The following is a 23,829-nucleotide window of genomic DNA, read 5'->3' as shown; positions in this document are numbered from 1 at the left end:
GTGTAATGAACTCCTTAAAGAAGATTAGATTTCTTACAATCTTCACCTTATACACTAAGATACCCTAACTAAACTATTTTAACATCTTATCCTTATATACAATACAATGGCATATGCCCGAAAAAAGATACAATACATGATTTCCTTAATTAATCATTACCATGATCCTCTCAATTATAGTCTCTTATAAAATTTGAATTTTGTATCTATCTCTTTCTCCATACAATTGTATAAGTGATATCTTTAAATATATATAGAGAGACAAATACAATGTTTCAATTAACATTTCTCAACTCACTTGAGAAAGATGATACTAATCCAATCATTACATATGATTCTAGGTCCTATGTTCATGGATTTGTTTTGGAATATTGGTCTCACTTTCATTGTCCAGCCCATCATTATGAAAAAATAAAACCTTGTTCTAGAGCAATTAGTTGTGGTGTTGGGTCTGGGTTACATTACATTACATACCTACAAATTTGGCAAAGATGGGCCACTTTTAAGTTCGACAATATTCATGATATTCAATGCACAAAACAAAACGTTAGATTGACGGATAAGGACAGAAACACAGTATTCAATTGAAGTTAATGTTGGCACCTAAAATTGTCGCATCTGTATCAATGTTCAAACAGTGTCGTTTTGACCTTTGATCCTCATCATCATAATCATAATAAGAACTGAACTGAAGAGAATTGAAAAACACAGAACGATTTGGCCGGAGAAGGAAGAAAATGGGTAGTAGCAGAGACAAGGGACGTACTGTCTTGGAAGTGGGAGCTGATGGGGTGGCCATCATCACCATCACCAATCCTCCTGTCAATTCCCTCTCCTTTGATGGTACCTACCCTTTTTCTTTCTTTCATGGATCTACTTCTCAATTTCTGAAACTTTCATTCATTCTGTGTTTCAAATATTGATTATTTACCTCATTTATCTGCCTTTCTCTCTATAGTATTCCGCAGTTTGAAGGAGAGTCTTGATCAGGCTTCAGAAAGAGAAGATGTCAAGGCAATTGTCATTACAGGTATTGCAAAAAAATTATGGAGTAAGCAGGTTTTTTTTTAACCAAGTTGAATAATTTGAAATAAGCAAAGGAATTGTATTTAGTTAGCATATTAAACTACAATCAACAAACTTTTATACAATACAATGATGATAATGGGTCTGAACCTATAACTTCATGCAAAATACTGAATTAGATAAGAACTTAAAGGTTGCCACATATAGTCTAGAAGAGAATGAAATTAAAGGTGTAATAATTCAGTATATACTGAATTAGACTATATGTTGCAACCTTCAATTTGGCAGAGGATAAAAAAATTCAACTTTGAAGAATTTATTTTTTATCACCTGCCAAATTGAAGGTCGGCACATATAGTCTAGAAGAGAATGAAATTCTTCGAAGTTCGTTGTGGTTTTCACTTTTGATGGCTTACCTAAATCTTAATTATATAAACATCAATGACCAGATGTTTTAAACACTCAAGCATAAATTGTTTAAACTAGAATAATACGCACACTATGATCTGTGACATTTTGATTAATGCTGAAGTATCATTGTATAGAACTAAAGACAGCCGTCATGTCTGGGTCCTCATAGCTGAAATTTTTGTTGCTGTATTAGGTGCAAAGGGAAAATTTTCTGGCGGTTTTGATATTACTGCATTTGGTGCAATTCAAGAGGGAAAAGGTTATTTCTTCTTCTTCTCATTGTTTTGTTTTTAAGTTTTTCTGTTTTTTTGTAAATAGTTGCACTTAATTTCTATTCTTTCGGGCCACAATCACTTACAGAGAATACAGATCCTGGTTTGATATCAATAGAACTCCTCACTAATACTTTAGAAGGTACGCGATTTCTTTTAAATTTTACTTTTGCAACTCATTTATTATTTTTTGCTATTTTGAGTATTATCACTTTGTCTTTCAGGGGCAAAGAAGCCTTCAGTTGCTGCCATTGATGGCCTTGCCCTGGGTGGGGGGTTAGAGGTTGCAATGGTACATGTTGCTATCCCAAGTGTTTAGGATTATAAACTTCTTTTCCTTTGAAATATTAACCATTCTTCCTCCTACAGGCATGCACCGCACGGATATCGACCCCAGCTGCTCTACTAGGTTTGCCTGAACTTCAGCTTGGAGTAATTCCTGGAGGTGGAGGTATAGATACTTTAATTGTAGGTTGAACTAGTTCATCTCTTGTTTTTGGCATATTGTTTTTAGGATGATATCAATATGACTTATTATTCCTTTCTTTTGTCTCCATCAGTATATTTCTAGTTTTTTTAATGATTCAAATTGGGTCTATTCGCTGTATTGAGATTAAAATGATGAAAATACAGTTCTAGTTTTTTTCTGATACTGTTATTGGAACTTTCTGAGTGACATAAAACAACTGCAACCTGTTTACAGTTAAGGTTTTAACAGCATGCTTTCAATGAGTCGATGTTAATTAGGCTTTGGCTAAATTTGAAAAGTGGTTAGGCCACGGATGACAATGCAAAGTCTTCTGAGCTGTGGGCTACTGGACTTGTGGTTATTCAAATAATTTCATAATAAAACTGCTATTAGGCACTATATTTTTTTTAGAATTATTAACCTGGAATTTGTAAATTGTCTTAGGAACTCAGCGACTTCCTCGTCTTGTTGGCCTGGCAAAAGCCCTTGAGATGATGCTGGTATGCTACATTCTATGTTTCCTTTTCTTTTCCAAACTTTGCTCTTCCCTCTATGTGGAACTGTACAGAAAAGCTGGTATGTTCAAAGTCAAGGTTGGTTGTCATTCAGACAGCATATTGGCTGTGCTGTTCCAATGGACAGTATTACAGTATATATTTTGTTCAATTCTTAACCATGGGTGGAATTGTATTATTCTTTTATCATAGAAAATATTTAAGAGATGTGATTTTAACATGATTGTCCAGTGATGTTCAATGAATTTACTTTCCACTTCTTGATTTTTCCAATTAAGACCTCAAGGCCAGTTAAAGGGGAGGAAGCTTATAGTTTGGGGCTTGTAGATGCTTTAATGCCACCTGATAAGTTGTTGAACGCTGCACGCCAATGGGCTCTGGATATTTTGAAATACCAACGTCCATGGGTTAAAAGTCTCTACAAGACTGACAAAATAGAATCCCTTGGGAAAGCAAGAGAGATATTGAATTTCGCAAGAACCCAGGCACAAAAACGGGCTCCTAATCTTTATCACCCTTTGGTTTGCATTGATGTTATCGAAGAGGGAATAGTTTCTGGTCCCCTTGCGGGACTTTTGAAGGTGCTCACCTATCTCCAGTGTCCTTTTTACCTTCATATTGCTGTTGCAGAAATTTGTATGACATTGTGTCTGATCTTGGCAGGAGCTTGAAGCCTTCCAAGAACTCAGTCTCTCAGATACTTGCAAGAGCTTGATTCACATATTCTATTCTCAGCGTGGAACATCTAAGGTTTGTGGAATTTATTTATCTGACTTTTGCCCCTTTCTCTCCTCTTTTGAGCGAGGGAGAGATCTGAAGGTTAAACTGATTGTTAAGGGAAAAAGAAAGTGCTCAAGTAGGTTACATAGAACTGAAACTAACTTGTATATTTTCTATTAACCTTTATGGAGACTTCAGGTTGTGAAAACTGTTTCTAAAGCTTTAGTTGCCTTCTAATTGAGCTGTGGTTGGTCAAAAGGCAGAAAAATATTGTTGATTAAGGGTTTAGAGTGTGTATGTCTGAGAGAGAGAGAGAGAGAGAGAGACTGAGAAACAATATCAAATGCATGTTGGATGAAACACAATATGTAAATTAACCCCCACTCTACATCTGAATTTAATTGATGGAAGATTATTACACGTATATTTGGTCAATCAGTCAGCCCTTAATTGAGCTTCAACCATTCTGTTAGGAATAGCCCCCCCCATTTCGGGAGTGTATTGAGAAGGAGAGGTAAGAAATGACCCACATTGGGTTGAAAACTGTTAGTTAATAGCATTTAGGAACCAGAGCTGTTAATGGTAGTTAGGGCTGATGTATATGGGTGGGGGATATGGGGAACTATCCCACTAACATAATTGTCCGCAGGAGAATATAGGGAGAGGGAAAAAGAGAGTTAGGGTAATCTGGTTGTGATCTGTGGAGTGAGTAGGAGGAATCAGCTCTTGAATTCCTGAAAAGCTACTCTGTTATATACATTCTTCCTTTCCCAAACCTGTGTTTTCCATTGACCCCGGGTTGGTGAAGTTTATGGAAATAACAACCTTCCACACTTCCCTATTTTTCATGTAAATTTATGATTCAGACCTATTAGAATCTTGATTGATTACTTTCATCGATAATTTTATACATTCCTGACATGTAGATGGGAATTCTATAACCTCTACACTGACCTTACTATAGTCTATACCCTTGCCACATGAAATATGTGGAGAATATAAGATATATTCATGCTGTTGTTACTCGTTAGTATTTAAATACTTACACTGCTAGTCTTGATGTTCATTGATTTATATTTCATTTTAAAATTTCAAAGTTTGTCCTGTTTCAGTTATTTGTTTTACAACTTTAGACTTCGAATTTTTTGAATCCTAATCCATCTTGAATCTGTACCTAACTTCCTGTAATGTGTACATTTATTTTTTTAGTAGTATTTTTCTGGCTTGGGGTTTTAATTGTCTCAGTAAAGTAACCTCAAAGGTGATGTAATACTGTGATTAAAAGAGGTTGGGTCGTTGGGACCTAGATTAGCTATTCTGTTTCCTTCCACTCAGTTTTTTTAACTTCTGATATATGCTCCCAAATACCTCTTGGCATGAACAGGTACCTGGGGTTACTGACCGTGGGTTGGTTCCAAGACCAGTGAAAAAGGTTGCAATCCTTGGTGGAGGACTAATGGGCTCTGGAATTGCAACGGCTTTAATTCTTAGTAACTATCCTGTAATCTTGAAAGAAGTAAATGAGAAATTCTTGGATGCAGGTGTTAATAGGGTTAAAGGTGAGAAGTTCCTGTAAATTGGTTCTCGGTGCCCAAATTTCAGGTTCAATTAAAAAATTAATGGTGTTCTCATGTATTTTTCCTCTTCATGCAGCAAATTTACAAAGCCGTGTCAAGAAAGGGAAAATGACACAGGAAAAATTTGAAAAGACGATATCTCTTCTCAAAGGCACCCTTGACTATGAAAGCTTCAAAGATGTGGACATGGTGATAGAGGTACTTTAAGGAATCTCTATATTAATTGGCTCATTTACTTTTGCTATTGCCCTTTATCCCAAACCTGGGCAAATTTTAAACTGTTTTGTGTTTGATGTACGGACAGGCTGTTCTTGAGAATGTTTCCTTAAAGCAACAAATCTTTGCTGACCTTGAAAAGTTTTGTCCTCCTCATTGTATATTTGCAAGTAACACTTCCACAATTGACTTGAACCTGATTGGAGAGAGAACCAAATCTAAAGACCGGATTGTTGGAGCCCATTTCTTCAGGTATAATATAATATTTGGAAACGGTTAAATCCTTTTGCAGTGTATTTCAGATTAAAAAATTTGGACGTGTGCTTCTGCAGCCCAGCACATGTTATGCCACTTCTGGAAATTGTACGTACTCAACAGACATCTCCGCAAATAGTAGTTGACTTGCTAAATATTGGAAGGAAGATAAAGAAAACTCCAGTGGTGGTTGGAAACTGTACAGGATTTGCTGTTAATAGGATGTTTTTCCCTTATACACAAGCAGCTATGTTGCTTGTTGAGTATGGTGCAGATCTTTATCAAATTGATAAGGCGATTACCAAATTTGGAATGCCCATGGGGCCTTTTAGGTATTCGTGCTTTGATAAATTCTTGATATCCATGACCTCTTCTTGAAGGGACTAATAAATCTTATATTTACTAATGAAGATTGGTTGACCTCGTTGGTTTTGGTGTGGGGATTGCAACTGCCATGCAATTTATTGAGAATTTTCCTGAGCGAACATATAAATCATTGCTTATACCACTCATGCAAGAGGATAAAAGAGCAGGTAGAGATAAACTCATGCACATATAATTCATGTATGAATTTAAATTTTGAGATGTTTCTGTGAAATACATTCACTTAACAGCAAAATGCTCAAGTTTGTTTCTTCTAAACAAGTCATTGACATTCATTGTTTAACTATTAACATATGCTTGTAACAGGTGAAACAACTCGCAAAGGTTTTTATTTGTATGACGATAGACGCAAGGCCAGACCTGATCCTGAATTGAAGAATTACATTGAGAAAGCTAGGGGCATTTCTGGTGTCACTGTTGATCCTAAGGTCTTTTACCCATCCTAACTGATTTGTAGTTTTATATATATTGACTATAGGGGAGAGCACAACTTGAAGTTCATTTTCATTGTGATTCCACTGGATCTGATTTTGTGGGTCTGGATTTCGGCAGCTTGTTAAATTAGCAGAAAAGGACATCATAGAGATGATCTTCTTTCCTGTGGTGAATGAAGCTTGCCGAGTCCTTGATGAAGGCATTGCAGTTAAAGCTGCAGATCTGGATATTTCAGCTGTCATGGGCATGGGCTTTCCACCTTACAGGTTTGTCTCATACATTATTTTAATACAATTCCAATGTACTTCTTGTTCTAACTTTGGCATTAATTTAATTAGGGGAGGTATCATATTCTGGGCCGACTCTCTCGGATCTAAATATATATACTCAAGATTGGATGAATGGTCAAAACAGTACGGAGAGTTCTTCAAGCCATGTCCCTACTTGGCTGCAAGAGCTGCCAAGGGAATTCCACTGGTGAGAAATCTAAACTCACGTGTTCATTTAATTTATGTATTAGATACTTGTCTATTGAGATGCTTTCTAGGATTGCTTACCCAGGACATTATCAATTTGGTCATTGCAATTGAAGTAGGATTGCCTAGAAAAAAAAAAATTATTCTCAACTTAGATTATTTTGATGGTTAATTACTACCGATGTGTAACTCAAGACATAAGATAGATGCTTCAAAAAGGTGATTGTTAGATCCAAGGACCATTTCACTAACAAGTTCTGCCTATATATACCATTATACCCAGAAAATCAGGATCTTAATAAAATTTGTTACAAATGTATGTCTGCTTCTATCATTCGGTAGTATATTATTGATTATTTAGGCCAAAACTTTGTACTTTTTTTTTGTCAATGCTTTGTATTTTGCAAGTAGAATTGATATTGGCAAAATCCTTGTAAGAAATGATCCTTAATTTTGATGTTAGCATTGGATCCCTTAGTCAGTTAATGCATTTTAGGAATAACTAAATAGTGTTATTCCTTTAGTACTTGTAGGGCGGTACATGATTCTAGATTGTATTTTGCCCTAGCCTTTCACATCTTGGTGGGGGACTGGTGATTCTGAACTAAATATGATAGATTTTTATTTTTAAGATGGGGTCACATGAAAAGATTCACTTTCATGTCATATTCCTTGTATGTATGAGGGATCGGCCCCTTTCTATCTCAGAATAAGTAAATAGTCAAATTAATCACAATACAAAATTTCCTTAATTCCCGACGGAAATTATTATAAAGGTCATGAGATGACATTTTTTATCAACAAAACAGTTACTATATGTACATTTCATCGGCCAAATGAGTCCCTAATATGCTTGACATAAGACCTAAATTGATCAATATCCTCATCTTTTAGGGACTCTTTGCCATTTCCATCTTGTAAGAATTAGACTAACCTATCTTTTAGGGATGAAAATGATGTTTTTATTCATTTTAGCTAGACCTTTTGCAAGCTGATAAGAACCTAAAAACCATGAGGTTTGAGGGGATGATGGTGAAGCGAGATCAACATGAATATGAATGCATATGATTTTTGAACCTCAAAAAGCTTTGACTTTTAGACAAATCATCTTACTTTAGAACAATATTGCCCTCTAATGGCATTTTTACTGTTATGTTGCAGAGTGCCTCCCTGGAGCAAGCGCAGTCACGATTATAAGATTCGACAACTCATTACATGTTTACTTTATTAGTGGTTAAAATAGGCCATAAATTGTCTGCTGAGGTAATAAAAAATGGATTTGGTTCAGGTACATAAGTAAATCCTGAACTTCATCCTCCAAACTAGGTGTCGTCATATTTGTTCTCTAAAGATTTTTGCCATCAAATCAAGTTCTCGAAGGTACACAATTGTCACCAAATTCTATAAAAAGAGGAGAATTGGGTGATAAATTCTTTGAAGTTTGAAGGACTATTATGGTGAGTGTTTGACACTAATTTTTTTACACTTTAAACAATCAAATTTTTGAAATCAATCATTTCAATTAAATAAAAAATTCTCTCATAATTTTGAAATCTAATTGATTGATGGTGTGTAATGCATTCTTATAGTCTAGTGAAGAAAGCAGAGTGTGTTGTGCGGTTTTTCAGGCCAATAATCTATGATGTTAAGTGAGTTGGATTATATAGTTGTTAATGAGATGATAACCTCCATCGAATCTCTACTATTATTTGGCTTTATTTTTTTGGACTGACATAAAGCATCATCAGTTTTTCACAATTCACTTTATATTGTTTTTTTTTTCCTTCTCTAATAGACAAATTAAGGGACAATAATTTAAGAAGACAATAATACAAACCAACATACAAGTAATATTTACATATCAAAATTTGAATGGTGATGCAAGTGTGATGTAATAAATTGGCATATAACATTTCTCACTTTATATAAGTGGAGACGAGCATGTAACATGTAAATGCTATGTTTAATTTGAATATCGGTTAAAATAAAAAATAAAAAAATGAACAAGATTATTTTTATGAATTGAGATGAATATCCGATTACTTTGTATTAGACTAATACATCAAAATAACAAAAATCATATTTCACATATAGAAAAATCTCAATTACTTCAAACTGTTATAAGAACATTCTTGTTCTTTTCAAAAAAAAGAACATTCTTGTTAATTTTAAATATCTTGTGTATATTGCCTAAATTTAATTAGTCTTGCTATGAGAGTAAATTAAGTGGTGCGCATTACGCGGACAAAAGTTATGGTACTGCAAAGAGAAAGAAAAAAATCACACATTATATGTATGGACAAAATCAACCTAATTATTTGATTACTATCCCGTTTTCATTTTTTAATCTCAATTTTCATAATATGAACGTATGTGTCAAAAACTAATGTAACTGCTGAGGTGAACAACAAAGATGGTGGGCAAGTGACACAGTGACCTTTGTCTTGTAAGCATGTGGAATGAAAGGAGAAATGTGGGACACAGAAAGTGAGAGGGCAATGGAAGATTGAGTAGAACAAATTAAAGAAAAAATCCACAGATAGATAGATCAACATCGGTGGAGTATGCTTACAATCATAATAAAATTTCATGTCGATTTGGAAACAGGGACTTCAGAATAAGAAAAACCCAAAGGTAAGAGGGTCCATATAGTCTCTCAAGTTATGTTAGGTTTAAATTTTTAGAATTGAAGTTATCTCTAACTCTAATACCCAAGCTAATTTAAAGGTTAAGATTGGTGTATCCTTATAATGACTAATTTGATAATATCTAATTAATGTGATATCATGATACACCACTCTCCTCAAGGTTAAAACTAAACATCTAGAGCGTGAAGTAACGATTTTGTCTAGGGATTAGAGTTTATACTAGCCATATCTCAACTATATGGCAATAGCTTTAGGCATACCTGAATAAATATGAAAAGAAACTTGTCTGGTTCGTGGGACCTCTTGGAGGTATCAATGAAACATTGCTTCCTCCTAATCAGTGAAGAGGGCTTTTCCTAATGCTAGAGCCCACTAATTTGCTACAATAATTAATCTAATTTGTGGCTTGATAGATATGGACACTTTTGGTTTATGTTCACTTGGCATAGACATGCTAACCGAAGTTTACCTATTTCCAGGAAAACAAAAAGCAAAAAACATGACATGGGCCTGCTAAATCATATAATTCTTGAATATTAGAATTTCAAGTAGACGAGTTGACCAAAAAAAACTTAATCAAGTGGTGTATATTAGACAAGATTAAGGCATACAATACTTTTTCCCAAAGGGTATTAGGGACGTAAAAACAAGTTTGCTAGGGTTTGAACAAAGACAACCAGCCGCCACCCCCTTTGGGGGCTCCTCTCCCTTTGGGGGTTTCTCCTCCTCTATGAAGGTCTCTCCTGCTCTAGGTAGGTAGTTTTCTCCCACAATAGGTGGGTTCTCTTCCACAGTAGGTAGATATGCTACCCAATAAGTGGGTTTTTCCTTTTTCCTTTAGTTTCCCCTGTTTTGTTGCTACCTCTTGTCCCCTCCGCCCACCTCCGCCCACCGGTCGCCACCGTGCTGCAGGCTGTGCCTCCACCGTCTCACCCGCGCCTCCACCACCGCATACGCCTCGCCCGCTTCCTCCGCCTCTGCCATATACGTGCTCAGTTGCTGGTTCTGCTCTGAAGACCTATAGCAGCCACCTCTATCTCTTCAAAGGCTTCTTCGCTGCTCCCTCCGGTGCCACGACCATGACTTCCACCCCATCCTTCAACTGTGGCTTCCATTGTTCAAGACGATACCTCTTAGCCTCATCTATTGTTCTTCCAGATCTGGTATGTTGCGGTTTGTTTCCCCTCTAAAAGAGGTGTTGAGCACCTATGTTGAGGATGGCCTTGTAGAAAAATTGCTGACGGCAGAGCCGGCAAGGTAGAAGAAGTGACCTCTAAAGTTTTTCAATATCAAATCTTCACTTCCGTTTGCAGCAAATCTTCTTTGGTTTGAGCTTTGGAGCCTCAGTTGTTCCCCTCCGCCACTGTTCTGCCACCTCTGTTGGCTAGGGTTTGGAGTCCCTGAAGCTAGGGTTTGTTTGGCCCAGTTTTCTTGGGCTCAATACTATGGGCCTGATCTTTGGGCTTGTACTTGCAAGAGTTCCCTTAAATCTCACTTAGTTCTAACTCAATTTAGATGTTTCTAAGTAGTCAAATGCTTAAGTGTTAATGAACTGTTGTAAGTTTTTGGGCTTATGACCCAATTATCTTCATTCAATATGTATGATGTATTATGATCAGTTGTAAGTGTCGTTGGGATACCTTTGGGTATTGAATGAATTTGAACCTTCGACCAAAAAAAAAGTGGTGTATATTAATTCCTCTTTGGTGTGGTATTCTTCCTTCTTCGAATGTTAACAGAACTTTTCGTTTTCAAGTGTTTGGCTTAAGTTGAGAATCATGGTTAAAAATAGATTATTGTAGAAGAGAGGAACAAGAATTCTTAAATGATTATTGTAGGATTCTATGTATTAGTGAAAATGCACTAAGAGTATGTAAAAAAAATTAAGAGAAAAGAAAATGAAAAGAAAGAAAAAGGAGTCTAAAATAAGATGTTTTTTAGATCGTTTGATTGAAGAGAAAGTGTAAAGAAAAGTGGATGTTTGTAAAATGACATAAATGGCTTTTGTCCTCAAGCTCGACCAAGCCCCTGACCTCGTAGCATTTCATAACCACCTAACGCCACCACACACAACACCCCTCCGTCGTGAATCATACCAGGAGCAGCTACATATTCGCCTTTTGCGGACCTACCTTATAAGGCAAAATCCTAGAGGAGGGAGGCGTATCGCACTCTTACCGTCATCGAGACCCAGTTCCTCTGCGAACTCTTTCTCCCTCTCCTTCGTCATTGTCATTGCACAAACCATTATCTCTCTCCCTCATTTGGTCAGAATTCAGGTGGCTAGACGGGATGTTGTGCTCAGGAGAGGTGGTTGGGTTGGGGCCCTCAATTCAAGTTGTTGGAAGGGAGGTTGTGCATAGGAGAGGGAGGAGGAGATCAGTTTGATGGAGAGAGGTTTTGATGATGGGTGGCGGGAGGTGGTGGTGATAGTGATGCAAACGGTCAGAGATGGTGAAGGAGTGACTGGACAAAATGACATGTTTAAAAATTGGTAAATGCTACCATACCACAATTGTATCACACCTGAGTGATGTGGACTAATAGGAGTTGCTTTGACTGTAAACTTTGACTTCTTTATTTTTCTTTTCAAAAAATAACGAAAAACGAAAAAAAATATTTGTATTAATTATGTTATGGTCCTAACATTTTTGTAATTCCGTTAAGTGGTAACCCAATTTCATGAAACTTCTTTTTTGTGCGTTTTAGGGTTTTCACATTCGTGAAAAGAGATTAAACTTCATCTTAACCCAGAAATTCATCCTTCATCCTCATCTTCTTCATTAACATCTCCCTTACTAAAGTCAAAACCCCATTTAACCTTCCATAATCCAGATCTGGAAAAAAGAAAGATAAAAAACATGAACACCAAAACCCAAAACAAGAAGTGATGGCGACACCGGAATTGGAGAGGGCGAGTGATGGCGGCGCTGAACTAGGATGGACTCGGAGAAATGGTGGCAGCGCTGCAAGCAAGAAGTGGTGGTAGCCGCAATTTGGAGAGAACGATGATGATGGTGGCACAGTTCAGGGAGAACGAAGGTGATGGTAGCGGGGCAGCAAGCAGGAGGTGGCGGCGGATGCGATTTTGGGTGGTTATGACTTGTTGGTTGAGCTTTTAAGGGAGAAGAGGCTGATCTGCAACCCAAGATCCGCGTTTTAGGGTTTTCTGGGAAAGATGAGGTAGTGATGGCGATTTCAGATCTGCAACCCCAGATCTGCCACTTCTTCTTCTTCTACCCCAGATCTGCAGTGAACCCACTTTTTCCCCCAAATCAGAACTGAGAAGAAAAGAGGCTAAGAAAGGGAGATGTTGGAGGAAAGGAAGAACATGAAGAACAAAAAATTTGCTTCTGAAACCCCAAATCTGTATGTTGTTTTTGGTTCTAAAGAACTGAGTTTTATTTTACAAAATTGATGATTTTAAATGGACGAATTTAGGGAAGAACAAGTCACAGTAACAGAGATAGATATGACTTGTGAAATAGTAGGAGAATGGAAATGAAATTGCAGATCACCAGGATGTGGATTTGCTGAAGACGGAAAGATTTTTGGAGATGGGAAATGAAATAGTAGGATTCTCAATTAGTACATTAGTTGAGGACTAATTAATAAATAATAAAATCAATATTAACCTATATTTGACCCAAAAAAAAAGAGTACTTAATTAATTACACTCTGGATTAATTTAATTGGTACACATTATCTCATGTATCATACCCCAACTAAATGTTGTGGTATGGTAGCAAGCACCTTAAAAATTTTAAAATCTTTAAATGATAATGAAATGCATCGAACACACTCGGTATAGGGTGCATCACTTTTCCAAGTTTTGCATATAAGACATTATCTTAAAAGAGAACATAAAGATTGAGAATAACTAGCTTTAGTAAACATGCAATATGGTTAATCAATGATCTGTGTGCAAATTTTTTTCTAATTTTTAGACTTAATTAAGGTAACAAGAGAGTACAACAAATCTCATCCATTGTTTGATATTTTAAATTTACTTTTTCTTACTACATCATAAATATAAACTGTAACTCTCCAGAGTTGATCCTTAGATCTCCCAACTCAATTCATATGTCAACCAACTCTTACCACTTAAGCTATCATAAATTTACTGGTAGACTAATTCTTTTTCTAAAAGCCTACAAGAAAAAGTGAAAAACAGACCACAGATACTGTAGGATATGAGTATGGTTACAACCGTGTGTTGATTGGTGGAGGACAGGAGGACTTTATATTCATTATGCAATTAAGGATTTCCCGCTGTTCCCTTGAGCTTTAATAATGCAAAATTTGTGGTGCATAACTTAAGTGAGGTCGTTATTATCTTATCATAAAAATCATCATATAATTCCATATGACATAAATAAACGCCATACTTCATTGTGATGATATGATGATGTTCTGCATTTGTCCTTGGCATTTGGATGCTTTTTGAAATTAATGACCAGCTCTCATGTTGGTTACAAGAATATTTTTGGTAATATGAGAAATTTATATATTTATGTTATTTTATATAACTAGCAGTATCATTTACATAGTTTTATTATGTATATATGTGCATTTATTGAAGCAAAGTTTTCTCTCAAGATTATACATATGTGCACACTATATATGCATTGATTAGTGCATTTTGGATTTGAAGAATATATAAGAAATTTATACATAGAGAAATGATAAGTTTAGATGGGTATTGGTTTAGCTCTTTAGCTTGGTTTCTAGACGGTTTGCTTTGAGACGGATTGTCTCTAATTGTTCCAGCGGTAGAAGAAATCTCCGGATGGAGGATTTTATTTATCAACTACCATTAAGGAGTGTTTTGTGCTTTGTCGTTCTTTTAATTTCATGAATTTTTCTTTCGGTAGGTGTTCTGGCAACAAGGTTGCATATTTTTTTGCCAGAAATGCCTCATATTTCGCCGGTTTAATGTGGATAGAGGAGGTTCCTCCCGAAGCTCTTTCTTTTATAATAAATGATGATTTAACCTGTATACATACTCCAAATTAATATTATGCTGGAAGATTTCAAAAAAGATATAAAATATTCAACATCATTACATCATGTATTTGTACTGAATTGACTTGCATTGATTAGTACATTCTGGCAGAATTAAGTTAGGGTGGCTTCTTCATCTCGTTGATCAATTTTTATGTATTTGTACATAAATTCAATTACAAAAATCAATTTTGGGTAAATATATTTGTCACATAAATCACGTTACTTAAACTTACGTTAGCAGATTCAATTTTGACTCTGATTCAATTCTAATCGGATCCAATTTTACTAACGCTGTCCAAACACACAATGTCAATGTATCTCGTGAGATTTCGAGAATGTTTATGTAGGCATTAAGAAAAATATGAAAATCATTTTTCACAAATCTGCTGGTTTGAAAAAACATGTATGAGAAAGTGTAATCACTTTCAATCCACAACCTTCTAGGCTTAACCCTCAGCACACTCGTCATACACACACTCTGCACTGAGTGGGGGACTAATTTTTCAAGAGATGATCTGTGTTTGGGATGGTCACAGTCACTCACATAAAAGCTTGACTTGTCTCTTTCCAACTTCTTTTTAATACATTTCCATCCAACTCAGTCTTCCACGTGCTCCTGGGGAGTCTCCCCTGTTTCCAATACCACTTCCACACCTACACAACACTACTACACATACATCTCTCTCTCTCTCACTAACTTCAATGCCATTTTCCTTCCCTTTCTTGCTCCCTTTTTCTCTCCTTTTCATCCTCACTCTTTGACTGTCTTCTACTTCCTCCTCCCTCTCTCTCTATACCAGGAGTGGTAGGAATATTGAAACAGAGCAAAATCCTCTGTTTTCAAAACCAAAACCACTTCATATTCATCCATTGTTGCAGAGCAAAGTCTACTTTCTCAAGCATCACAATCAACCATTTTAGTACAACCCCACGAAGCAAAAAAAGGAGAGTTTCCTCTTGACCCTACAATCCACATGGAAGGAATCAAAGGAGGTGGAAAGGTTGGTGTAGGTGAAGGGTTTGAAGTGTTTGATAATGGAACTCAATGCATCAACCATCCTCACAGAAACAGCCCTGGTGGGATCTGTGCTTTTTGCCTCCAAGAAAAGCTTGGTAAACTTGTCTCTTCCTCTTTCCCTCTCCCTATACACCCTTCTTCCTCTTCTTCTTCCTCTACCCCTTCTTTCAGATCCCACCACACTGCTGCTACTTCATCTTCTTCCTCTTCTCTTCCTCTCTCTGCCCCTCAGAAAAACCATAGCCACCATGATCATGTTCATGCCTCACGCCTCCCTTTTCTGTTAGCTAAGAAGAAGAAGAAACCCTGTTCTAATAACCCTTCTTCTTCAACCTCTGATGTTGTTTTCAAGCGCAGCAAATCCACTGCAACTCCTAGAATGGGAAAGTTTCTCAATGAAGAGGATTTCAGTCCTAGGAAGAAAAACAAGTTTTGGTCATTTCTGTATCTATCTTCTTCTAAGCACTCTGCCTCTTGCAGCAGCAAATTTGAAGCTAAGAGCTTCAGCAACAGCAATGGCAGCCCAAGGATCTCAACATTGAAGCATAAAGACAAGAACAACTTTGGTTCTTCTCTGGGGAGGAAGAGTGACATGGTGATGGTGGTGGAAGAGGATAATGTTGTTGTTAGTCCTAATAATGGCCACTCTTCTTCTCTGGACCGCAAGGTTTCAAGATCTAGATCTGTTGGTTGTGGTAGCAGAAGCTTCTCTGGTGATTTCTTTGAGAGAATTTCCACTGGTCTTGGAGATTGTACTCTCAGGAGGGTGGAGTCTCAGCGTGAGGGTAGTAAGAGTAAGGTAGGTTCTGCATCTCACTGCATGAAAGAAAGAGTGAGGTGTGGTGGCTTGTTTGGTGGGTTCATGATGATGACTTCATCTTCTACTTCTTCATCTTCAGCTTCCTCTTATTGGATTTCTTCCTCTTCTGCTGATGATGGTATCAATGGGGATTCACTCTCACATGGAAAGGGTAGGAGTTGGGGTTGGACACTTGCTAGTCCCATGAGAGCTTTTAGCAGCAAAAACTCTTCCAAGGACAACAAGAGGGGTTCTTCTGTGAAGAATCCAACTCCAAATTTATCAGCTATTCCTTCATTGCTCACTGTCAGAAGCTGAAACAGAAATTGGGAAAGTAGAAGAAGAAGAAGAGTCATTTGGAGGATTCAATTTGGTTTTATCTGCATGCTGTTGTTACATTAGCATGCTGTTCATCATTACTCTGTCTATTAGTTCTCTGTTTATCTTGAGGGTGGGCCATAGTTTTCTTTCATTATTAATAATGTAATAAGCTAATAATATCTTTTAATTTCCTATCCCAATTCTTTCTTTTCTGGATGGATAGTGGTTTCTTGTGTTTATACTCAGGTGGGTGGGTTATGAACTTGTTATCATAGGCTATGGTACTCTTCAATCCTTTATGGCACTGTATGTAGTGTGTGTAGTGTTTAGAGTGAAGAGAGTCTTGTGCATGTTTGGAAACCTTTGATTCTAAAGTCAAAACTATTTATTGGGAGGGAGAAGCTTCTGTGAGTAGCTTTCAGGTCTCACAATTGATTCTGAAAAAATTTATCGAATGTTAGAATTGAAAATAGAAGTTGGTCCATTCTTGTTATCAGTACATTCATTATGCCCCATGTGGTTTGGTTTGGTTGTATACGTTGAAGCTTCCATGTTGTAATTCAGTTCACATTATGATGCTATTGCCTATGGCAAAGATATGTAATTTTTGTTTATGTTTCTGTTGAATCAAATTTCACATGCATACACATGTTTGAGTGATTTAGACACAACAGGGAAGATATAAAGAATCACTGTTGGCCATGTTATGGAACTTAATATAAGTAATTTGTATGGTAGTAGTTGAATTTTCTCCTCTTGTGTATGACTTGTGATTCTTATTTTGTGTGTTATTTACAGTTCATCTATAGTGGTCCCATTGATTGCATTCAACAACAAGATCTTGCAGTGACTGCTTTGTAATATTTATTGTTGGCTTTTGTCTGCAACTACCAGCAGTTCCATTAATATTTTATACACTTTATCTGGAGTAATCCATCTGCACAGCACAGCTGTGTAATATAAAAGTAAAAAAGGCTTTATGGTTTACGGCGTTCTTCAGTAACTTATTGATTAAATTAGTGATCCCATTGAGTTCTTGTCTTGAGTTCTAGACTTTTAAGCCTTAATTCAGTTTTTGGTTCCTAACCTTTGTCATAAATATGGCTTTAGTCACTCGCCGGAGTAAAGGTGGGGATTGGTCCCCAGTTTTTGGTAAAATAATTGGCTTTAGTCCTTCCGACCGGCTGGGTCAACGCCGGAGCTCCGCCAGCTGATGTGGCCCTTTCCACGTCAATTAATGAACCTCGCTGGAATTTTTTTTTCTTTTTTAATTAAATTAAAATATAATTAAGATACACAATAATTAAAACATTAATTAACTCTCACTAATTAACCTCCTTTTTAATTAATTAAAACTCTCACCGAGATTTCTTCTTCATCATCATCAACACCATCATTCTTCCTCATCTTCTTCTTCTCCTTTACACTCCCAAACCCAGAAATTTACAGACACTCCATCCCCAATCCCAACCACCACCCCCACCACTGATTCTTCACACAACACCAACTCCATCTTCCCTTTCTTTCTTTTTCACGCTCTCTCTCCCTCTCTCTGCTTCTGTTACTGTTTCTCTCCTTCTTCTTCTTCTTATTTTCTTTGAAACCGTAGCCACCTCTCCTGCGCCGCCGGCCTCTTCGTCCACGCTTCCCTAGCGAGCTCATATCGTGCCAAACCCTCTTTTCCTTGAACTCAGACCCGCACCCAGATTTTCAGATCCAAACTTAGTTTTTTAGGTCTGCACTCAAATTAGAACATGTGTTGTTTCTTTCTTTCTTCTCCCTTTTCTCGTGCTAGTTTGGGGTTGGGATTGAGGTTAAGGCTGAGGGTGGGGATGGGGAAAGGAGGGTTGGGGTTTCGGTTGTATGTGGGGTTGAGCATAACGCAGTAGAATCTGGGTTGTAGACCAGTTCTGGGTTTTTTCTTTACAGGTCTGGGTTGGCTTTTTCTCCAGTGCAATCAACCAATCTCGTTTCATTTTACATGCCATAATCGGGTCCACTGCTGAACTGATATACTAATTCTTCCGGGTGTCTCTTCTTATTTCCATTTCAGAACCCCAACTTTCTAGCTCTGTACACTAGGTTTTTTGAAGAAACTTATTATGGGTTCTTTTGTAATCGTTCCTGCATACTTTGATTTTCATTGATGCGCCATATTATTCTTATTTTTATGCTTTTTATTTACAAATTTATGGTATCTTAATCACTTTGGATATTTGAATATGCATCTCGTTGAGTTTTTTTTTTAATGATGATGGGTTGAAGATGATGAAGATACAATGAATGAACATGATGTTGTAAACTAATTTAATAATTAGTGTTTTAATTTTTTAAAATGAAAAAGTAAAAAATCCAAGTGGACTCATTAAATGATGTGGCAATGCCACCTGTGATTGTCGGAGCTCCGGTGTTGACCCAACCAGCCGGAAGGACCAAAACCAATCATTTTGTCAAAAACTGGGGACCAATCTCCACCTTTACTCCGGCGAGGGACTAAAGCCATATTTATGACAAAGGTTAGGAACCAAAAACTGGATTAAGCCTAAGTTTAATGACAGTAACAGTTTTATATGTATAATCCACCACTAATCCACTACATTTATCTAAGTATTAGGCTACACTTTGCAGAGCTCCAGCGATGAGTTGAAATCCTATTTTACCCCTATGCTGCATAGCTCTAGCGCCACAACGTAGGGGTGCATATGGATCGGATCAACTTGGCAAACCTGACCCGATCCAAGGACAAATGAATGGGTTGGTTCATGTGAACAGGTGGGTTTGGGTTTAAAATGTACAATGAAGCAAGTTGATGAGATTGGGTCAGCTATCAGGTATTGATTTGAGATTTGAAAATTTGAAATCCAATTGAAACCGACTCGAACCAAGAAAGTATAACTTAAGTGATTAAAGAGCCTAGCCCTCCTTACTGAGTCCTAATTTGGCACACACAAGGCCAAGCCTATCCATTGAGCTTGCTATCCTGACTCATTAAAGACATGATAATTGCTACATCGCATACTCCATCGTGAGTCGTGACTCATTGAGTTTTATTTTTGTTGAGATTTTTTCACTCGAGACCTATCCATTGAACATGACAATTGCTACATCGCATACTCCATCGTGAGTCGTGACTCATTGAGTTTTATTTTTGTTGAGAATTTTTCACTCGAGACCTATCACTTAGACTAATCCAACTTGCCCCTCAACGAAAAACATATCCCTTCATTAAATCTGTCGCTAATTTTATCTTTTCTATAATGGAACGTAATTTACTATACAAAAAATTCATGACTTAAGATTTTAATTTCTTAGACTGGTGCTGAATGTTAGAAGCAATATTGACACAAAATTGCATAGATGGATTACACTGTTCTTCTACCATTCCTGTATTCTTCTTTAGACACATGTTTGGTTATGTTTGATCATTTAGTGTCTGTTTGGATTTCAGGTAGGAAGTCCGTTTGAAGTATTGAAATTCAAGATCATGATTTCCAATGCACATTCAACCAACAGAATGCACTTGTTGGGTTGAGTGAATGTGTTTTCACATTCACCCAACTGAAAACCAAACTGGCTGGTGATTTGAAGAATTAATTTCATTGATTCATAACATTGTAGGTAAAGTATCACAAGCTTAAACTTAGTCACGAGCCATTCAGGACACTACTAAATATTCAGAAATTAAAAAAGATCAAGTACCTCAAAATTGTCTTAATTTCTCAAGAAAACACTCAAACAAAATTGTAGAGATAGTCATCAAACAAGGATATGATAAATAGATAGATAGAACAAGAGCAAAATCAGCATAATGTGATAAATTGGGTTCAGGGAGATGTTGATGATGACTGTGATTTTCTGACTGTGGGATTCAAGAGCATGTTTCGGAGCTCCACCGGGTCAACTTCATTCATGCGATTGATGGGCCTATAGTAACCCGTTACTGGGTCAGGGGCCCAAGCTGATGATGAGGCCTCCGAATCAGTTTTGGTCTCTTCCACCACCACCTTCCTGCTCCCTGAAACATCACAGGCCACTGCATACCCTCTCCTGAACAAAAATCAATTCAATAACAATAGTATTAGAAATTTAGAATGCTAGTATTAAACATTTAAAATATAATAATTAATAAATCAGCTAATTTTTTTATTAATATATGGTGGAAAAACAAATATGTTGCACCAATTGAACGTGACACATTGATGTAATTGTTATAGAGTGAGAGTTTTGATTGCATGAAGAAGTTGGAACTCACCGATGAAGAGGAAAGGATAGAGCATTGACATTGAGGACACGGTTGAGTTGTTGTGAGAAAGAGCGAGCTGCCATGATTAATGATCTGAATTGCTGCTGCTGCGAAAGTGATTCTATGAAAAGTGTGTTTGTCAATGAAGAACGCTTCCGCAGCAGCAAACTCAGCCAACTCTGAACTTGCAAGCTAGTGCTACCAATATTATATATAGATGTGAGGAGGCGCAGCAGGCACATAACACAAGTTAGGGTTGTGACTTGTTACGCATTAGGAAAGCTATACTTCGTTTTTTTTTAAAATCACGTTTTTAATTACAAATTTATTTCTCAACGTTTTACATTTTTTTTTTATAGGCAAATGTTAGTGGTTAGTTGTTAGTAAGTTAGAAATTCCCTTCAAAGTTCTCTTCCAGAATTCGAACCCTGGACCTTCCCCTCCCCACCCGTATGTCCCATAGCTCTTACCACTTGAGCTAACCCTCGGCGACCTCAACGTTTTACATGTTTATCTTCTTTTAAAAAAAATTATTTAAAAAGTTGAAAAAATATATTTTGATTTACTTATAAAAAAACGTAATATTATTTAAAAAGGAAGAGAAGAAGAGGAGGAAGAGGAAGAAGAGGGAGGTGGATTTGTGTTTGTGTTCTGAGTTGTTGTTTGATTTTCTAGGTTAGGTTTTGAATGTTTGTTGAGTTTCTAGGTTTGTTGAAGATGATATGTTCGCATGACCATTTAAAAAATTTACAAAAATCTATTTCCGTAAAATCCTATTAGTCAAATGGCTCGAGGAATGAAAATCTTACACGCCAACAAGTTAAGAGATCTATTGCAATGAAAATTTAATCCATTGATCATTACCAAAGAGGACTAAAAACATATGGGGTTATGTAAATAATTCATGAGAAAGTTTGGTTAAATAACCCATCATCCAATCACATTGAAGATAAGTGAGTTGAAATTTCTATATTTTATTTATTAATTTATTTATAAAAAATCATATTGGTCTATTGACTATTGAGTGTTAGTAACCCATGAGTCATTTAGACAACCCAAAACGTATTTAACTCATTATAAAATTTTCTTTGCCACCTTTGGTCTTGTATTTTACTTGAAGCACACTGCACATGTAAATAACATTTTAATTTTAATGTGATGCCTTACTTGGTTATGAATATGATGATTAAGATGATTCACTCTTCAGTTAAAGTTTAGGGCCAAAAGCACATAATAATGAAGGAAAAACAGAAACACACATGGTCTTTAGTTATCCAAATGCCAATTCAGACATAGCATAGGAGGCAATTTCAAGTACTTAGTACAAAAAAGTGATAAAAGGGGGAGGAGGGCAAAGATGTTATTTAATTATAAGTTTGTGATGGCATTGTCCTCCTTAACTGTAACGCCTTAAACTGAGGGCTTGAAATGAAATCCCGATGGTTCCATGTTGGCTATGGTCTCAGTCCCAACATGACTGAGCCCAACATAACGCAGGGTTGATATCAGTCCCCCAATTGAAGGAAGGTTGGAGTTGCATTTGGAGAGTGGTGTAGGAATCACAAGGTTGCAACCACTTAGCAGGGAAGACAGATCATAGAGCAGGGGATTCACCATCATAGAAAACATTCCATCACCATCAGTTGTTGCATCAGAAAACACTTTTTCTCCACACTGCAGTTGCACTTGAGCATCTGAAATATTATTATAAATGTAGCATGCATCATCACTAGTGAGACTGAGCTATAACAGATGAGGCAACATCTATTGAAGTATAAGAAGGATAATCATGGAATATATTTTAACCTAGTGCTCTGTTTTTCAAATTTACCCTGAATTATTTGGGCCATATCTCTTTAGTCATCCCGAGACACATTAGCCTACTTTACTCAGACTCAGGTTTGAACACTTAAAGTGTGAAATTTAACATATGCAAACGATTTATATAATTGGATAAATTTAACAAATATATGATAAATTTTGATACCATTTTAAAATTTGGCTAAATGTTACTCTACCCAATTTTTTTTATAAGATATATAATTGTTCTACATTTTATAATTTTATAAAGATTACTTATATATCTAGTAGAAATGAGACTTTAATATAATTAAATATTATTTAACCTCATAAGTCATAACCCCCCCCCCCCTCTCCCACTAAAAAAACATTAGTTTAGGAAGAAGTCAGAACTTTGCAAAATGAATGGCAATGAATTTTGGGCTTACTTGAAAAACCTGGGATTGCTGCTGCGACATTATTGTCATTGGAAGTGCAAGAAACAGTTCCTTGAATATTAACAGAACCCAGGAGATCATTCAGAATACCAAGCTGGGCATGGGCTTGGGGAATTGCCATTACAGCAATGAGCAAAGATATCATCATTATAAGATGTTTCAGGGTCATGGCTCTCTCTTGGATAGGTTAATCAAAACAAGTTAATTATAACTTGGTTGCAACAATTGAGTTGTGGAGATGAACAATTATATACTATAGAGAAGTGCCATGCTGCATGATTACCCCCTACCAAATTGGAATTTGCGTGTGCTTGTGATAAGCTTCATAACTAAGTGCTCAGTACCAAATGAACAATTTTCTTTTTCTTCCTATTTTTAACCACAGCGTTTTGAGGTTGTGATTTTTGCAATGCATAAATGGCAAGGTTTGATTCCATATAAGCCCTTGTTATGAGCACTACTCAAATCCCAAAAGAAGCAAATCGTTCTATTGTCCAAGCATGTGATCTTTGAAGAGGCACAAAGAGTTCCCACTAATTGAATGTGTGTCATGAAATCATGATTCCAATATACACTCTTTGTTCCCACCGTCCACACTTAGATTTTTCATCATTATGTTTAGTGGAGCCAGAGCCAGCAAAAGTTACACACTACACATCTTTTTTGGTCCGTTAATTCTTGGGCTGATATCCCATGCTAATTTTTTTTAGGGTGTGCTAATCAACTTACCTTAAATATCAATAAGTTGTGATACGTGAACCATTGAGGTGTCACGACATCCACTATTATGTTTTTTGGAA

At 36.6% G+C, this 23,829-nt stretch overlaps 4 protein-coding genes across 4 annotated transcripts; 2 read left to right on the top strand and 2 right to left on the bottom strand.

The window, feature by feature from the left end:
- Positions 1-589: 589 nt before the first annotated feature.
- On the top strand, positions 590-8,195 carry LOC130723131 (peroxisomal fatty acid beta-oxidation multifunctional protein MFP2-like). Its single transcript, XM_057574089.1, has 18 exons — positions 590-843; positions 959-1,030; positions 1,631-1,696; positions 1,798-1,851; positions 1,934-2,001; positions 2,079-2,160; positions 2,623-2,678; positions 2,972-3,274; positions 3,357-3,443; positions 4,798-4,972; positions 5,067-5,188; positions 5,295-5,458; positions 5,539-5,793; positions 5,873-5,994; positions 6,152-6,273; positions 6,398-6,546; positions 6,619-6,757; positions 7,918-8,195. The coding sequence occupies exons 1-18, from the start codon at positions 738-740 to the stop codon at positions 7,951-7,953; spliced, it is 2,178 nt and encodes a 725-aa protein (XP_057430072.1). The 5' UTR covers positions 590-737; the 3' UTR covers positions 7,954-8,195.
- A 6,793-nt stretch (positions 8,196-14,988) lies between these two features.
- LOC130724241 (uncharacterized) lies at positions 14,989-17,048 on the top strand. Its single transcript, XM_057575434.1, has one exon. The coding sequence runs from the start codon at positions 15,386-15,388 to the stop codon at positions 16,544-16,546; it is 1,161 nt and encodes a 386-aa protein (XP_057431417.1). The 5' UTR covers positions 14,989-15,385; the 3' UTR covers positions 16,547-17,048.
- A 3,197-nt stretch (positions 17,049-20,245) lies between these two features.
- LOC130725893 (late embryogenesis abundant protein Lea5-like) lies at positions 20,246-20,985 on the bottom strand. Its single transcript, XM_057577080.1, has 2 exons — positions 20,802-20,985; positions 20,246-20,596 (listed from the first exon to the last, which is right to left on the bottom strand). The coding sequence occupies exons 1-2, from the start codon at positions 20,873-20,875 to the stop codon at positions 20,374-20,376; spliced, it is 297 nt and encodes a 98-aa protein (XP_057433063.1). The 5' UTR covers positions 20,876-20,985; the 3' UTR covers positions 20,246-20,373.
- Positions 20,986-22,029: 1,044 nt separating this feature from the next.
- Positions 22,030-23,340, bottom strand: LOC130725891 (phylloplanin-like). The gene is made up of 2 exons (XM_057577079.1): positions 23,021-23,340; positions 22,030-22,486 (listed from the first exon to the last, which is right to left on the bottom strand). The coding sequence occupies exons 1-2, from the start codon at positions 23,196-23,198 to the stop codon at positions 22,203-22,205; spliced, it is 462 nt and encodes a 153-aa protein (XP_057433062.1). The 5' UTR covers positions 23,199-23,340; the 3' UTR covers positions 22,030-22,202.
- Between the last annotated feature and the right edge of the window lie 489 nt (positions 23,341-23,829).

This window comes from Lotus japonicus, chromosome 6 (assembly GCF_012489685.1).
Source record: "Lotus japonicus ecotype B-129 chromosome 6, LjGifu_v1.2".
NCBI lineage: Eukaryota > Viridiplantae > Streptophyta > Magnoliopsida > Fabales > Fabaceae > Lotus > Lotus japonicus.
The sequence above is the reverse complement of the archived record's forward strand: the minus strand, read 5'-3'. Positions and strand labels throughout refer to the sequence as shown.

What these genes read in the sequence shown, in the direction of transcription:
- LOC130723131 (XM_057574089.1), top strand. Translation starts at nt 738, where the DNA reads ATGGGTAGTAGCAGAGACAAGGGACGTACTGTCTTGGAAGTGGGAGCT. An exon ending in CTCAGCGTGGAACATCTAAG is followed by an intron (nt 3,444 to 4,797) that starts GTTTGTGGAATT and finishes TGGCATGAACAG; the next exon opens with GTACCTGGGGTTACTGACCG. An exon ending in AGGTGTTAATAGGGTTAAAG is followed by an intron (nt 4,973 to 5,066) that starts GTGAGAAGTTCC and finishes CTCTTCATGCAG; the next exon opens with CAAATTTACAAAGCCGTGTC.
- LOC130724241 (XM_057575434.1), top strand. Translation starts at nt 15,386, where the DNA reads ATGGAAGGAATCAAAGGAGGTGGAAAGGTTGGTGTAGGTGAAGGGTTT.
- LOC130725893 (XM_057577080.1), bottom strand. Translation starts at nt 20,875, where the DNA reads ATGGCAGCTCGCTCTTTCTCACAACAACTCAACCGTGTCCTCAATGTC. An exon ending in CTATCCTTTCCTCTTCATCG is followed by an intron (nt 20,597 to 20,801) that starts GTGAGTTCCAAC and finishes ATTTTTGTTCAG; the next exon opens with GAGAGGGTATGCAGTGGCCT.
- LOC130725891 (XM_057577079.1), bottom strand. Translation starts at nt 23,198, where the DNA reads ATGACCCTGAAACATCTTATAATGATGATATCTTTGCTCATTGCTGTA. An exon ending in AGCAATCCCAGGTTTTTCAA is followed by an intron (nt 22,487 to 23,020) that starts GTAAGCCCAAAA and finishes ATAATATTTCAG; the next exon opens with ATGCTCAAGTGCAACTGCAG.